The sequence below is a fragment of the Magnolia sinica genome, chromosome 8, assembly GCF_029962835.1.
Source record: "Magnolia sinica isolate HGM2019 chromosome 8, MsV1, whole genome shotgun sequence".
NCBI classification, from domain to species: domain Eukaryota; kingdom Viridiplantae; phylum Streptophyta; class Magnoliopsida; order Magnoliales; family Magnoliaceae; genus Magnolia; species Magnolia sinica.
Window position 1 is genome coordinate 36130886 of NC_080580.1, and position 16751 is coordinate 36147636.

General features: G+C 40.2%; 1 protein-coding gene across 1 annotated transcript; it reads left to right on the forward strand.

Annotated features, from left to right (window-relative positions):
- Window positions 1–1736: 1736 nt before the first annotated feature.
- LOC131253243 (probable sugar phosphate/phosphate translocator At3g11320) lies at window positions 1737–16393 on the forward strand. Its single transcript, XM_058254166.1, has 4 exons — window positions 1737–2520; window positions 6810–6913; window positions 7199–7427; window positions 15874–16393. The coding sequence occupies exons 1-4, from the start codon at window positions 2080–2082 to the stop codon at window positions 16018–16020; spliced, it is 921 nt and encodes a 306-aa protein (XP_058110149.1). The 5' UTR covers window positions 1737–2079; the 3' UTR covers window positions 16021–16393.
- Window positions 16394–16751: the final 358 nt, after the last annotated feature.

A 16751-nucleotide genomic window follows, 5' to 3' on the forward strand; every position in this document is an offset into this window, starting at 1 on the left:
CTCCATGCCCGGTGGAGCCATCTCTTCATACGGAACATGGGGTGTGATGTATCATGTACAATCCTAATAGCAACAGGATAGATAGATTAAGTTGTAAAAATAAAATCCACTACGGCACATGGGGTATGCTATACCATGTACAATCCTAATCGCAACAGGATGGATGGATTAAGTTGTAAAAATAAAATCCACTACGTTCCACTGGAGTATCTCCGCGGGTCACGTGCAATCCGCTTCACACGGCACATGAGGTGTGATTCACCGTTAAATGTTTTGTTTTTTTTTCCTCCTTCACTTTAATGGACACTGCTAGATCGAAGGGAGCGGATTAAGGGAGACCTGGATCCACGAATGTGGATGGGACCCCTAACTTTGGGGCCATTGTGATGTATGCGACTAAATCGAGGCCGTCCATCCCTATTGAAAGCTCATTTTAGAGTATGATAATAAAAAAGGCAGTTCCAAATACCAGATGAACCATAACATAATAAAAAGTGGTGATTGACCGTTAAAAACTTCCTGTGGGCCATAAAAGCTTTGGATCAAGATGAGATTTGTGTAGTATCTTCATCTAGGATATTGTGACCTTATCAACCGGTTGGATGGAAAATAAATATTCTGGTAGGATCCATAAAAACTTTAATGGTGATGATTAAATCACGACTGTTTCCTGTGCTGTGATTCACTTAAGAATTGAGTCAGATTCATTTTTCGGATCATGCCCTAAGTTGAGCTTTCAAAATGGTTGGACGGTGTGGATTTAAGGTACATACATTACTGTGAGCCCCACAATCAAGGGTCTCACTCACATCGGTGGATCCCGGGTCGCCCCTAATCCGCTCCCTAGATCGAATGGAAATTATATTTAGTCGGTGTACTTTTTGAGACAAAACTATCAGCGCTGCTTATCAGTGGTCCTGATTAACCTACCACGTGTCCTGTGGAGAGATGAACCTACCATATTCCGTTTCTTCCCGCTCTACCGCGAATTATCTCGGACCGTGGCCATGGATCCAGGATCAAAGGTTTAAAAAAAAATAGCCGATGGTCAACTTGAAGAAATATTTGCACGTTTCTACCGACCTGATTTTTCGTCAGGTCATCTGCGCGGTAGGTCCAACTCACTCACAATTCACATGTGCTGCACACGTGCAACGCGCGTAGCGCTATTCATGTGAGTTATGATAAGGGAAACGCTTGTGTGACCGTACGTGAGGCTATAGGGGGAAAGAGATCTTTTCGATGAGATCCACCCCGTCCATGAGGTGCGCCACTCTGTGTTTGAAAGTGGGCCCAAAAATCATGTTGATTCAATACTCAGACGGGTTATGCTGTTGGAAACAGTTGAGATGGGAAGTCGCACCATTAAAATCGTCCGAAAGCCTGCGTGGGTTCCACCGTCATATGTACATGCCATCCAATCAACCCATCTGATGCATCACAACAGCATTAATGGTAGAAAATCGAAACATCCCAAGACTCCTGTGAGCCATAACACGTAGATTTAAAAGTTTTATTCATGATTTTACACCGTTCAGTGTGGTATGGTCCATTTAAGCGTTTGATATTAATGAAATTTCCAATGGATGATCAAATTGTGACCGTGAACCTGATGGACGGTGTGGATCTGATTCGTGTTTGTCCCATGCAGCGATCAGCAATCCGCTACACCGAGCGCACTACTTACGACCAACCTCCTCGAACATGTATCTGGAGCCGTTTGTTTTTTTTGCCATGGAAACAGCAACGAAACTCATTCCGCCATCAACCCCGCAGACAAAGTCGTTGCCTTTCCACCTCTCTCTCTCTCTCCCTCCCTCTCTCTCTGGACTCAGATCCGTTCCCCTTTCCAAACCCTAATTCCCCAATCTCTGAAACCCTAATTCCACGAAATCTTTCTTGATCAGATCCACAACCCTCATAAAACCCTAACCCTAATTTTCCCAGATCTGCATTTTCAAAATATCCCCTCCAAAAAAAAAAAAAAAAAAAAAACCCGTCTAGTCAACGAAATTCGCACAGGAGAAGGAGAGAAAGAGAGCTCCAGATCGCCTCTCAATCTCCACCCTCCATTCTCCGATGAAGGGCTCGAGCCGTCTGTTCACGACCGGGCTCGTGGCATCATGGTACACGTCGAACATCGGCGTCCTCCTCCTGAACAAGTACCTTCTGAGCAACTACGGATTCAGGTACCCAATCTTCCTGACAATGTGCCACATGACCGCCTGCTCTCTCTTCAGCTACGTCGCCACCGTCTGGTTCAAGATGGTCCCATTTCAGTCCATGCGATCCAAGGCCCAGTTCTTCAAGATCGTCTTCCTCAGCCTCGTCTTCTGCAGCTCCGTTGTCAGTGGCAATGTCTCCCTCCGTTACCTCCCTGTCTCTTTCAACCAGGCTATTGGCGCCACCACCCCCTTCTTCACCGCTGTCTTCGCCTGCATCATGACCGTCAAGCGCGAGGCGTGGCTCACGTACCTCACCCTCGTCCCTGTCGTTGCCGGTGTTGTAATCGCCAGTGGGGTCAGTGCTTCTTCTTTTTCTGTTTTTTGCAGCCGTCTGAAATTTTAAGTGTTTGAATTTTATCAGCATCTTTTTTTTTTCTTTTTTTCTTTTTGTTGGGGGGGGGGGGGGGTGTGTTTGATCAATGAAGAATGGATGCTTTTAATTGGGTAAAAATGATGCTGATGACTGAAGCTATTCAACCGTACAATGATTCACCTGAACCTGCATCTGGGGCTGTAATTAAGCCATGGATTTTGCTTACCTCCCTTCTCTCTCTGTACCTACTGCCTTCACCATACAATTGAAGCATATCCTCGGTTATTTGACTGTTGATCTAGGAGACCAACATGAATCACTATGATTTGACCATCATAGCTCTCTGTTGGTGCGAATTTTTCTAATTGAAATTGGATCGGTGTTTGTTGACACCCATTTTTGGACAACTGATGTATGTAGAAGCTTGATTGCCGTAATCTTTGCTGTTGATTGCCTATGTGGTGGCCCGCTAGATTCCCCGCCCCATCAAGGTTGACATCACCATGTGTAGTGGTAGATGGCAAAATGCTTGTTTAGGCAATGAATGATGCTAGTGTATGTCTTTTCTGTTTGAAGGCGGTTTTTTTTTTTTTTTTTTTTTTTTTTGAAAGGTAACACTACCAGGGATTGAACCCTGTATCACTGACACACACTGCACTGTCTCTACCAGCTCATCTAATGTTTGAGACTATGAATTGCCTGTGTTTTTGGTGGTACATTTTAACCATAATGTTACAGTTTTGTAATAAAAAATTCTTTTATTTTGATCAATGAAGAAAGATGCACTTCATTGAATTAGAAATGGTGCAGAGCAGAAAAACTCATTGAGCCGATTTGGGTTGACTTGAACAACAAGTTGAAGGGATGTTTCCTGCCCAAATCACAAGTAGTGTCATTTTCAGTTCTTGTGGTTTAGGACACATGAGCACCATTTTTGGTTTCAATTGAAAAACTTGTGCCAGCTAAAGGCAATACTCTAATTTAAAAAGCACTTGCCCAATTCGGGACTTGGGAGGTTTTTTTTTTTTTTTTTTCTTGTAAGGTGTGATTTGGGTGTATATCCAAATGAGACCATTATCCATCTGCGCATGCACCCGAATTGACAAATTGGTTGTTGGAATCAAGTGGCATTTCTTAATCAGTGAATAGAAAATACGATCAATCAAACTAAGGACGGGGGGATTTTTTTTGGTCTCGGTGGTTCTCTGAGATGTCGTGACCGGATTCTGAGTTGTGTTCCGAGATACTAGGGTTTGGTTTGAGTAGGACTTTTTTTTTTGGGGGGGGGGGGCATCTTTTTCTGCTTCGACAGTTCTCTGAGATGTGATGGCCGGATTCTGATGGTGCTTCATGGTGGTCTATGGTCTGAACCTAGCAGCAAGAAGGCAAGAATTCTAGCTAGAGCTCAATTTGGTGCTGAGGCATATTCAAGCTCGCATGGCCAGAGGTGGAGGGATTCTCCAATTTTGTCAAGGAATTTGGAGGTCCTTCGAAGTGGAAGGTTTTGCTGGGTTTAGACTGAGCTAGAAACTCAAACTGTTGAAAGGCAAATTCTGCCATGAAAAAGGGAAGCGATGGGAAATCGAGACAGTGAGTTAGGGGATTTTTTTGAAGAGGATTTAGGTCCTCGACTTATAGGCGGAGGAGATGGAGCTCTCTAAGGAAGATAAAATCCTTAGGGTGAAGCTCTCCTAGGACTGCTCGAATGGCTTGAAGGATGAAGAAATTAAATGGAGTCAAAGATCAAGCACTACTTGGTCAAAGGAGGGGGGATATAAATACAGATTCTTCCACAACATTGCTAGTGCACGAGGCAGAAACAATAAGGTTGGGAGTGTGGTATTGGACGGCAAAAGATTAGAGGAAAAAGTGCAGGTGTGTGGTCAACTACTATAGATCTCTCTTCTCATTGATGATGGGTGGGTGAGACCCATGCTTGATGATCTTGAGTTTTGGTTCCTATCTGACACCGACACAACCTTACTTGAGAAGGCCCTCTCATAACTTGAAGTCAAAGCTACAGTAGATTCTTTGGGGGAGGGACAAGGCTTTGGGCCCCAACAGTATTCTGATGGCCTTTTTTCAAGAATTTTGTGATGTAGTAAAAGGGGACATTATGGACATTATGGTTAAGTGTTTTGAGAGGGGCCACTTGTTTGCTAGGCTACAAGCATCCTTCATTGCCATCATCCTGAAGGTGTTAGGGGCGGACAACTTGAAGGACTTCAAGCTGATCAATTTGCTTGGCGGGCCCTACATGATTCTCATAGAAACGTTGGCAACCAATTTAGGGCGATTTTAGCTAGCTTCATCTCCAAGAACTAGTGCACATTTTTTGTTGATAGGCAGATTTTAGTTACATTGCACTAATAGCCTATTAATGTATCGACTCTCGTTACAATAAAGGTGCGAAAGGAATTGTGTGCCAGTTGGACATAGAGAAGACGTATGATCATGTCAACTGGAAGTTCTTGGACTACCTATTGGGCGTAATGGGCTATAAGATGAAATGGAGGGGTTGGATAAGGGGGTGCCAGATTGGTAACTTTTTTATTTTGGTCAAGTAGTCGATGGGTATTCGGGAAGTTAACCTCCTTTTCCTCATCCCGTTTGTGGTGGTGATCGAAGCTTTGAGCAAGATGTCAATTAAGGGTCAAGATGCAAGTATCATTTTTGGCTTCAGGGTGGACAAGGTGAGTGCTTCAATCTCCCATTTTCTGTTCACTGACAACACAATTATGTTCTGTGAAGCAAATGATACTATGATGGACAAGTTAAGAATGATAATTCTATGGTTTGAAGTGGTTTTGGGCCTAAATATATATATTGCTAAGAGTGAGATGTTAGGGTGCGTATGTTCAAGGAGAAAGTGGAGGGGATGGCAGGATTCTTTGCAGGGGCTTTCTCCTTTACTTGCCTTGGGCATTTTGTAGTGGAGAGGTGTAAAGAAATCCGTCAAAATGAAAAATATTGGTACATGCCTCTTAGCGGCCAAATCACCCTCATTAAAGCAGCTTTATGAAATCTCCCTTTATGTTTCATGTCCCTTTTGGCCTTTTCCATTGCTCAAAGTCAATCTTAGCTAGGTTGGAAATGTTGAGACTTGACTTTCTGTGGCAAAAATCGGATGAAAGGAAAAGGTTCCACCCCTTGGGGTGGGAAGAGGTTTACAAACCCCCATGGGGGGCTCTCATTATGATGTCATGCACAATAGGATGGGTGTGAAGGAGTGATGGGTGATCAAGGACTCGTCTCTCTATGAAGCCTTCTGGTTATATAAGTGGATCTCTAGCTAAAGGCAATGTTTAGCATGGGGTTTGGATTTTCCATCGCCAATGGGAGAGAATATAATTTTGGGAGGATGTGCGGATTGGGGAAATCTCTCTTCGGCCAGTGATCCCTAGAGTCGCTCAAGTCTCCCTTAGAAGGAATAGTCTGGTGTCAAATTGCTATTCTTATTATGGAAATAATGTTGCTTGGTCCCCATCATGTCGGATGAACATGTTGGACGGGGAACGAAGATAGAGTAAACATGATCTGGTTAAAGGATAAATCGAGAAGCTTTTCCGTTCGGTCCTTCTATTATTTTCTTTACTCTTCGGATTGGGTTGGCTCTAATGTGTGCATGGCCAACGTTTGGCATTACAGGGCTCCCCTGAAAGTTGCAGCTTTTGGATCCCTCGTTGGAAGAGGGAGAATTCTTACTATCGACAACCTTCAAAGGAGGATCAATAGTGCTGCCTAATGTATGCACAATATGCAAGGCAGATGTTGAATCTGCAGACCATCTCTTCATCCATTGTATATTTGCTAGGCAGGTGTGGAGCTTCTTCCTCAAACTCTTCAAAATGTTCTAAGTAATGCCGTATTTGGTCCAGAGTGATTCTTGCTCCGGCATAGAGTGGGGTTAGGGAGAAATATAAGAGCTATTTGGAGATGGGTTTTGCTAGCACCTTTATGGGCAATTTGGGGGAAAGGAACGGGAGGTGCTTCCGCAATGGGTGGGAGGGTGTTCTCCAAATCGAAATTTCTTGATGTACAATGGGCTTCTTGTATTAAATCTTTGAAAGATTTTTACTTTTTCTTTCTCAATAAAATTCATCTTCACTCTTAAAAAAAGAATGTTTGGAAAATACAACTGTTTTTCAGCTGGGTTTTGAGTTGGTATGTGATATATTTACTTTGTGGATTTTCTTGTGTTAGTCAGATTAAGTAGAACTTGCTAATTTTCTGGACTGTTGCCAATTATTTTCCTTTTTAATTACCTGTAGGGAGAACCAAGTTTCCATTTGTTTGGATTTATAGTGTGTGTTGCTGCAACTGCTGCCAGAGCGCTCAAGTCAGTTCTTCAAGGGATTTTGCTATCTTCTGAAGGGTAATAAAAACTTTTTTTTTTTTCTAGTAGTGTTCTTGACTAGATTATTTATCTTAATTCAATTTGCCCTAGCTTGGCATATCTGATGTCGCTGTCTTTTAGTTGAAGTGCATCCATTTCCTTTTACAGTCAGTAATCTCTATCGTGAATGCGTAAGATGCTTATATTTATATATATATATAGGGAGGGTATAGGAAGGGAGGGGTTATGCCTTTTTCCCTTGTGCATATTTGAATTGATTCTGAAACTTGAAAGCCATACTGAAATGTTTCTTATTTCATTCAGAGAAAAGCTCAATTCTATGAATCTCCTTATGTATATGGCTCCAATAGCTGTTGTATTCCTACTTCCTGCGACTCTTTTGATGGAGGAAAATGTCGTTGGCATCACGTTGGCACTTGCAAGAGAAGATATAAGAATTGTCTGGTACCTGCTCTTCAATTCTGCCCTGGCATATTTTGTGAATTTGACCAATTTCTTGGTGACTAAACATACCAGCGCTTTGACTCTCCAGGTATGCTCCCATAGTTGCATTCAAGTTTCTTTTCCATCTTATCTACTCTAATTTAACTAGTTTTTTAATTCCCAATTAGGATTCTGGTCTGTAATTTGCAATTTGCAAATTGTGGGTGGATCAGGTTCTCTAGGGGTAGGCTTTCATTCATAATTGAGGTTATTGATCATTCCAGTTCATTGGTTTCACAATTAAGTACTCGGCTAACGAGAAAGAGGAATGGATAACTTAATTTACAACATCTATTTGTTTGGAAAATAACAATGGTAGTTTGGTAATATTTGAAAATATTTTGTTAGATTTTTCATATCTTAAAATTTATTTGTTTATTTATTTGGATGGTCATGTACTACAATTCATTAGCTAATGAGCTTTAGAATCTTTTATTTAATAGGTTAAAAAAATGACGACAACATTTTTCCTATTTTAGGAGGTAATGCATCTTATGGCATGGATCAGAGTATAAAGAGGTAGTATCAAATGCTCGAGTGAGATATTGTACGGAAACATTTAGGCTTTCAATTTGTACAGATGTGGTCCTTTGTTTAGTGACCCAAACCATTGATATCATGGGACTGCTGTGTATGGTACTATTATCCATGCACCAACAATATCCCAGATAGAAAATTCCCAAACCTTTCAATAGGTGACCAACAATGATGAGCTTGTGAAAACACAGAAACCAACAGATCGTCAAATCTTTTCTAGGCAAGATCTCCAGATCTGGAAGATTTTTTGTTCATAGACCATGCACTTTGTGGGCTGTTCATGCCAATGATTTGTATCACTGAGCCATGGCCTTACCTTTACAAATTGTAACCCTGATATTGCGCAAGCTCTAGACTCCAGCTGTTTTCCTGGTTTGGTTAATTTGCTGGGTTTTACTGGATCACGCTGAACCAAACTGCAAACTGGTTTTGAATGAACCACTTAGGATGGACGTCATGTAGAGATCAGCAAATTTAGCAACTGTGCACCTCAACTGATAATAATGGATCTTCACCTAGATCTATTATTTATCTTAAAAAGAGAAAATGGTCTTTGGTCAACTAAATCAGTTTTATTTATATTCGCCAGAATGCTAAATGTTACAACAACCAACCCTATAATGCTATATGGGTAGCCCGCCTGACCCGGGCTTGGACCTGGTATGTTAGCCAGTGGGCTGGATTTGGGCCTTGTGTGCCTGGCCTGGTTAATTTCAAGTTGGTCTTCAGCTCAAGACATATGTTAGCCAGTCTGATTCAATCCAACCTTATATGCACATGTGTTATAGGCCACAAATATGCTGTTCTAATCCTCAGTTAGGCAATCCATCTGCCTTGAATGCAGACCATTGGTTCCATTCCTCTAAAGTGTTTATTTCCTTGTGTATGTGCAGCCCACTTGATCAATGGATAGACTAGGAACATTCAAGTAGGAACTATGGGCCGTGCCCAACCATTTGGCTCCGACTTGGTCCTGCTGTGCTAGGCCCATGCCAGGCTTGGGCCAGCCTTGGGCCCTAGGTCTTGGGTCTAAAAGTCTTGGCATAGGCCCAGCACAGACCTGGCCCATTGCCACCCCTGCCTCCAGCTCATCCATCCATATGATGCGATCTTATTTTCCTTCTTCTTCCTCTTCCTCCTCTTCTTCTTCTCCTATTTGTTTGCTTGTTTGTTTGTTTGTTTGTTTGTTTTTATTTTTATTTTTATTTTTTTCTGGAATTCTGATCTAAAAATGGAAACTGTTGTTCCAAATTCCAATTGGGTAAAAACATATTGGATATATAGGTGGAACTGACTGTATTGCAGTTGGGGCTGTCAAGTTATAAAAAAGTGTAAGTCACTTAGAATTGAATTGAGACTTATAAATGGCAGTAAGAATGTAGACATGTACCATCAATGGTCCCCACCCTTTGCTCTGTAACTTTTTTAAGCTAATGCTTCTAGGTGCCAGAAGCACAATAACCATGTGTTAATAATCATTGGTTATGTATTACCTATTAGATTTTGAAATCCTCATTGCAATTCTTAAAATGGGCTAGCATACTTTTTGTTCTTTGGTGCATACTGTCAGTAACTAAAATATTTAAAATGTGGGGACATATTTTAATTTTGAATTGCCCATCCTTTTTGTTTGTCCTCCACTGGTTATCTATTGCCCCAGATTGACTTATATCAGAAAATTATCTTCTGATGAGCATGTTCTGTGGAACTATGGTGTTGAAGTAGTTATTCAACTTTAGGTTAATTTTGATAGCTTGAACTCTTTGAATCTTAAGCTGTAACATGGGAACAAAAAATAATCAGATGAAAAAGTGCTCATGTTCTTCTTCTTCTTCTTGTTTTTGGGTTTCTTCAAGGAGACCGGTCAATTTAAATGGAATATCAATTCTTTCGGGCGGAACCGAAGGCCATCAACAAACCTATACAACTTGCTGCTATCAGTTTTTCTCACATAAATATGTCTGTTTGTGAATCCAACTGTTAAATGGCTCTTGGGGCTTGGTCATGTTAGTGTAGCAGAATTTACAAAATTGCAGAGGAAAGACTATTTACAGATCTTTGTATGGAGCCCCATCTAGGCTAAAGGCTCTTAATCCTATGGACCGGGGAAGTGCACTTGTGGTACATGTGTCCATGTAGTACATGAAGACTATTTACCTTGCCACTAACATTAGATTGTACCCTGATCTTGGAGTACTCTTGCCCACACAATAATTGTATCCAACATCCTGTAGTTGGATAATTTATTTATTTAAAAAATTAATGTCTTTAATAGAGTATCTCAATTACATTCTTTCCCTTGTACTTGTTCCATATAGATCCACCCGGTGCTTGTGGCTTTATTGAAAACATCGACTAACTGGGCCATTGATGGTACATGTTCCATAAGAACATCTTTTAACGCAACCTTCTCCCTGATAAAGTGGCATATATATATATATATATATTATATATATATATATATATATATATATATATATATATATATATATATATATATATATATAGGCGATTGCCACAGGGAATGGTGCATCACGGTGGGGCCCACACAGCTCGACCTCATGGGAAGTTCCCATGAGGTCGACCTTATATATATATATAGAAATGGAGAGGATGATCAGTCCACCAAGCATCTTGCAGAATCGAAACGAAGGATGATTTGGCTTTCGGAATGGCTCTCCAAGCTCCCAGCAACCTGGCCATAGGTGGGGGACAAGGATACCAACTGAGTTTGCTTTGACCATATTTAGAGTTTTATTATCGTTTTTTCAAGAGATCGTCACCATTCCGCATAAACCTCCAAAACCATTTCCCGAGCAGTGCCTTTAATCTTCTGATACCCAAACCTCCCAAGTTTTCCACCTTCAATACCTCTTTTCAGATTCAACACCATAATGCCTGGTAAATGAAAAGTCCCTACAAGAGGAACTTTCTTAAACTGTTAAAGAGGTTTATTCCCAATCACAAGGGTGTGTGTTCAGAAAATTTCGGGTGCAATTATGTGTCTGCAGGTGCTGTCTTTGGCTATTGTGCATATTGAGCTTCCACAGATAATATAGAATTAGATGATGGATAAACAGGCCAATCCCCCCAAAACTGTCAGATTGATGCAGGAAATCCATCTCGAATTATTTGGCAAGAGCAATTCTATCTTTGTGCATGGTTTTGGAAATCAGTAATGGTATTGGCCACCCTCATGAGATGATATGGGGGGTGAACTGGTCTCATCATCATTTAAGCCTTATCCCATCTAAGTGGGGTCAGCTATATGAATCCTTTTCCACCATTCCATTCCATCAATGGACATAACTTCAATTAAACCATAGGTAACCAATTCTTTTCTTACGACCACCACCCATGTCCTCCTTTTGGGCCATACCCTTGCCCCTTTAGAGTGTTCAACTTGTACCAACTCACTCCTTCCAGGTGCAGTTCTTGGTCTCTGTTGCAAATAAATAAATAAATAGAAGTTTAACAGAAGAAAGAAAGAAGAAAGGGTCATATTGGCCAGTTTATGCCATATATAGGTGCCGATATGGGGTTTTTCTTTTCATTTTTTCTCTAGTTTTTTGATTTGTTGCTTCATTTCAACCATGGAGGAAGCTTAAAAACACATTTCTATATATATATATATATATATTCCTATATGGGCCCATATTGTCTGATATGGGTCCAGTACTGTCCAATATGCTGCATTTTGTATCATTCTTTTGCGCCCAGCTGGTAAATCCCCTGATACTGATATTCATAACCTTGTTTTGGAGTTAAAAGTTTCTTGCCAGTAATTTAATAAATAAAAGTATCAGATAGAGCCTAGGGAACTGGTAATTTTGATTGTTTAGGCTTATGAACAAGATTTTGAACCAGTTCTCTGAGGAAGACTTGCATAGATAAAAGCACAGGAAACAAAATTGGAAAGAATGGAACTAGAAAAAGATTTGCTGAAATGATCACTTCTTCACTTCTAATGTGTTTTATTATTTCGTTTAGCTGCATTTGGGTGCATAATTGAATGAACTGTGTACATGTTCAATTACGGGGTCGTTTAGGTGCCTGTAAATTTCATACTTTCAATTATCTACAGTATGTCCTGTTTGTCTTTAAGTTGTAGAGTGAGAGAGAGATGGCAAGCTGAAAGCCTCTCTTAAAGAATTAAAAAAGGAAAAAAGAAAAAAGAAAAAAAAAGAAGACTATTAGGCCTGTGTAATCGTGTAACTGCTAATCTGAAACATAGCAAAATGTCAGAATTTTAAAAGCCCTTATAACCTGTGAGTGTCTACAGCTTGTTAAGGGTTTGTGGGCAATTACAATCATCCAAACAGCCCCCTATAATGTCTTTACATGTAAACCTTTTTCAATTAAAGGATTTTACAGGAGAGAGAGAACAAAAAAACAAAATTTTATCGATGTTTCCATGTATTTGAAGTAACCCTCAAGTTGTAATTGTCATTCTTTTTGAAGTCCATCATGATAGTAGCTTATTTGTTTGGAGCGCTATTCGCTCAATATGAATCAGTGTTTAAATTATCGGCGACAATATCGAATTGTCGCCGATAATATCGGAATCGCTGGCTCAGCGATACCGAAATCCCATTTATTCGTTTCAGTGCCAGGTTTCGCCGATAATTTCGGTATCGTCGATATTTTTGAAATGTCGCTGAAATTTCACTGTTCCCACGATAATAGGGGATGTAAAATCCTCAAAATAATTATAAAAAAAAAAAAAAAAAAAAACACAAGAAAATACCTGTTTTTCACTCGGATATGTTTGAAGACAAGAATTTTAAGAGCTTCATGGTTGTTGAGTGCAGATCGGCAACCTTTCTGGTAAGATTCTACCCCAAAAAAATTGGTTTTTCCGTCGTCTCGATATCTTGTCGGAAAATAGAGGTTATATATATATATATAAATTGGGATGAGGGAGAGGGATTGTCGGGATGAAAATCCAGAGATTTTGGTGGGAAGGAGAGGAATTTTTAAAAATTTGGGATGATTGAAAGGGATTTTCGGGGTTTCTGCGCATTTTGGGGATTGTATTTCAGATTTTAGGGAAATCGGATTGCGTACTGTGTTACTCAGTACGCACGCTCTTATCGTACTGATTAAACTCTGTTGGGCTCACAGTGAATGTATGTGGTTAATCCACACCGTCCATCCGTTTTTCCATCTCATTTAAGGGTTGAGACCAAATTGAAGTATACACAAAGCTCAAGTCGACCGTACCACAGGAAACAGTGGGAATAATGATTTCCACCGTTGAAACTTGATAGGCCCCACGGTGATGTTTATTTGTCATCCAGCCTGTTCATAAGGTCACAAAAGCATGGATGAAGGGAAAACACAAATATAAGTTTGATCCAAAACTTTAGTGGCCCTCATGAAATTTCAACGGTAGATGTTCAATTCACACTGTTTGAGGTGGTGTGGTCCATTTAAGACTTGGATATTCTTCATTTTTAGGTTCAAGTCCTAAATTTATCTGGTAAAATGGATGGAAGGGGTGGATATAATATATAAATCATGGTGGACCCCATAGAGTTTACTGCGTACTGAGTTACTCACTACGCAATCCGCTTCCATTTTAAGGGCCGATATTGACAAGGTCAGTAGCCAAATCGCTACTGAAGTGATGTCACCAAGCTCTGTGGACCCCACCATGATGCATGTGTTGCATCCATACCGTCCAACCATTTGTAGAGGTCGTTTTATGGCATTACAAAGAGAATGAGAATGATCTAAATTTCAAGTGAACCCACCACAGAAAACCATGGGAGCAGCCACACCCACCATTGAAACATTTATAAAGCCCACCGTGATGTATTTTTGAGATCCAACCTATTCATAAGTTAACATAGAGATAGATGAAGTGAAAACAAAAATATCAGCTTGATTGGAAACTATTGTGGCCCCTAAGAAATTTTGAATGGTGGATGTCATTGTCCCCACTATTATCAATGGTGGGGTCCTCTTGAACTTTAGATCTATCTCATTCACTTCATCCAAGTCCGCATGACCTTATTGATAGGTTGGGTGGTAAAAAAACATCACGGTGGCCCTTAGAAAGGTTTCAACAGTGGGTGTCATTATCACTGCAGCTTGCTTTGATGTGGTCCACTGGAGCTGTGTATCTGCTTCATTTTTAGTATAATATCTTAAAATGATATTAGAAAAGCGATGAATGGTGTAAATAAAATACTAACATCACGGTGGGCCCCACAGAGCCCTGCCTGGACCAATTCGTCAGGGCGGGGGTAGTACACAATCCGCGTCCGCTTTTTATAAAAATCGGATTGCGTACTGACTACGTAGGGAGGCAGTTTAGTTAGTGATGCTGATCGTTGCTCCTTGGGCCCATTATGATCTGTTTTTAATCCACACCATCCATTTTTACGCATCATTTTAATATTAAATGTAATAAAATAGGTAGATCAAAATCTTAGGTGGACCACACCATGGGAAAACAATAGTGATTGAATTTCTACCATTAAAAACCTCCTAGGGGCTAGGGCCCACTATAATATTTATTTGACATCTAACCTATAGATTAAGTCATACAGTCCTAGATGAAGTCAAAAAACAAATATCAAGCCAAATATCAGCTTGATCCAAAACTTTTGTAGCCCCAAGAAGTTTTTAATGGTGAGAGTTCAATCAACACTGTGTGGCCTACTTGAGATTTTGATTTAACTCAGTTTTGAGTTCATACCAAAAATTATCTGGAAAAATGGATTAGATGGTATGGATGAGACACATACATCATGTTGGGGTCCACATAGCACCACTTAAGCGGATTAGCTGCATAACAGGTGGAAGCGGATTGCGTACTGAGTAAGTCAGTACGCTTAGTGTACTGAGTAAACTCTGTGGGGCCCACCTTCATTCATGAATTTTATCCACTCTGTCCATACATTTTAGCAGATGAATTTAGTACGTTAGCCCAAAAATGAAGCATATAAAAATATCAAGTGGACCACACCATTGAAAAAAGTGTTAATTGAATGTCTACTGTTGAAAAGTTACTGGGGTCCACAGAAGTTTTAGATCAAGTTAATAATTGTTTTTTCACTTCATCCATGTTTGTGTGAGATCTTATGAACAGGTTGGATGACAAATAAACATCACTGGAGGCCTTGTAAAGGTTTCAACGGTGGAAATTAATATTTCTACTATTTCTTGTGGTATGGTCCACTTGAGCTTTATATATGCTTCAAGTTTGGGCTCAACCCCTAAAATGATTTGGAAAAATGGATGAACGGCGTGGATAAACCACACGCATTCACGGTGGATCTAGACAATGATTATGAGCCACCTCGTCACTCTACGTGGGGATGAAATATGGTCAGAAATGTGTATTTTTTTGAATTCATTTACTTCTGCATGTCGTAATTCTTGTAAGCTTGCATTTGTATTATATAAACTCATTTTGGTTACTATTTGAGTGATTTCTTACGACAACACTTGCCTTTTGGCCCCCATTAAATGGAAACTTATTATTTAATGCATTTTTTTATTTTTATTTTTGCAATTTTTTCATTCCTGAATATGTAAATATGTGTATTTAGGCATGTCCTGAAGTTTCATTGAAAAATTCCACCATTTTCTCCATGTTTCCCCCTTTTTCCCTGCATTTCCGGATATCGGCGATATTATCGGCGATAGCGATATTATATCTTTATCTCCGGCGAGCGAAACTTGTAGCGATACCGACAACTCGAATGCTGATATGAATACATAAGCAATTACGACTAAATTCATGCAATTCAGTTCAATACTCTCTCTGCATCCAGCCCTAGTATTTAGTTGCGAAAGAAAACCTCTAATTTCTTACTGTACCCTATCATGCTTTAAGGTTGTGATCCATAGATATTTAATTTTCATGAAGGAATATTTGAGGTACTTGGGACTCTGTGTGCGTGAACAGTTGATAGAGTTTGTCAATTTTATTTTTATTGTTCCAGGTCCTGGGGAATGCAAAAGGCGCTGTGGCGGTGGTTGTTTCAATTTTGATATTCAGGAATCCCGTTTCCGTAACTGGGATGCTTGGTTACTCCCTCACAGTCATTGGGGTCATTCTTTACAGCGAGGCCAAGAAGAGAAACAAATGAGATCTCTGAAAGCCTCTAGCAGGTGCACTTTCCTTTGGCTAGTGTGGGCTGCAACGACTTGTCGGAGCGATGGTTTACACGTGCTTGCAGCTGATGCATATGTTGCGCCCCCATTCTTTTGCTGGAAACCGTAAACGGGTTTCCATATGTATCAACATTTACTGGTTAGAAAGTAAGGAAAATTTGAATAAACTGATTGGCCTTGCATGTTTTTTGGTCCTTTTTCTTTTTCCCCGTGGCATTCATGCGCCGATCGTGGTTGGTAATGGAGCAGTGCCAGCAATTCTTTGGGGAGAATTGGTTTGGCTCAATCTTTCTATTTTAGTCTGTCATCTTTTTCTTTATATTAATTAATGGAAGATGGTTATGAGAATTATGTTCTTGGCAATGTCTCCTGCATGCGTATCCAGCAATCAAGTTAATAAAAATTCAAGTCCTGTAGAATGTTCATTGACATATGCAGCATATTATACATAAGAAGGTTTGTATGTGTGTGGGCGTGTGCTTTGGTGGTTTTGTTTTATGAATCGGATGTCCCCCGCATGTTTGTTGCAGCTCTCTGCTTTTCTACCATTGCTAAAGGTTCTCGTGACAATCATTAGTGGGCAATCTGTTAGCCATGAAAGATGATTGGACTTTAAATATCATTAGGGGTGCTAGTTTTGAATTCAAGAGTATATGGTGTGTTTTGTGAGGAGTGGAAAGCAAGCAAGAATGTTCAAATGGCAGTC

Bases quoted from the DNA above. Each gene is read 5' to 3' on its own strand.
- LOC131253243 (XM_058254166.1), top strand. From the start codon at position 2,080: ATGAAGGGCTCGAGCCGTCTGTTCACGACCGGGCTCGTGGCATCATGG. The intron at 6,914-7,198 runs GTAATAAAAACT...TATTTCATTCAG, and splicing joins ATTTTGCTATCTTCTGAAGG to AGAAAAGCTCAATTCTATGA. The intron at 7,428-15,873 runs GTATGCTCCCAT...TTATTGTTCCAG, and splicing joins CCAGCGCTTTGACTCTCCAG to GTCCTGGGGAATGCAAAAGG.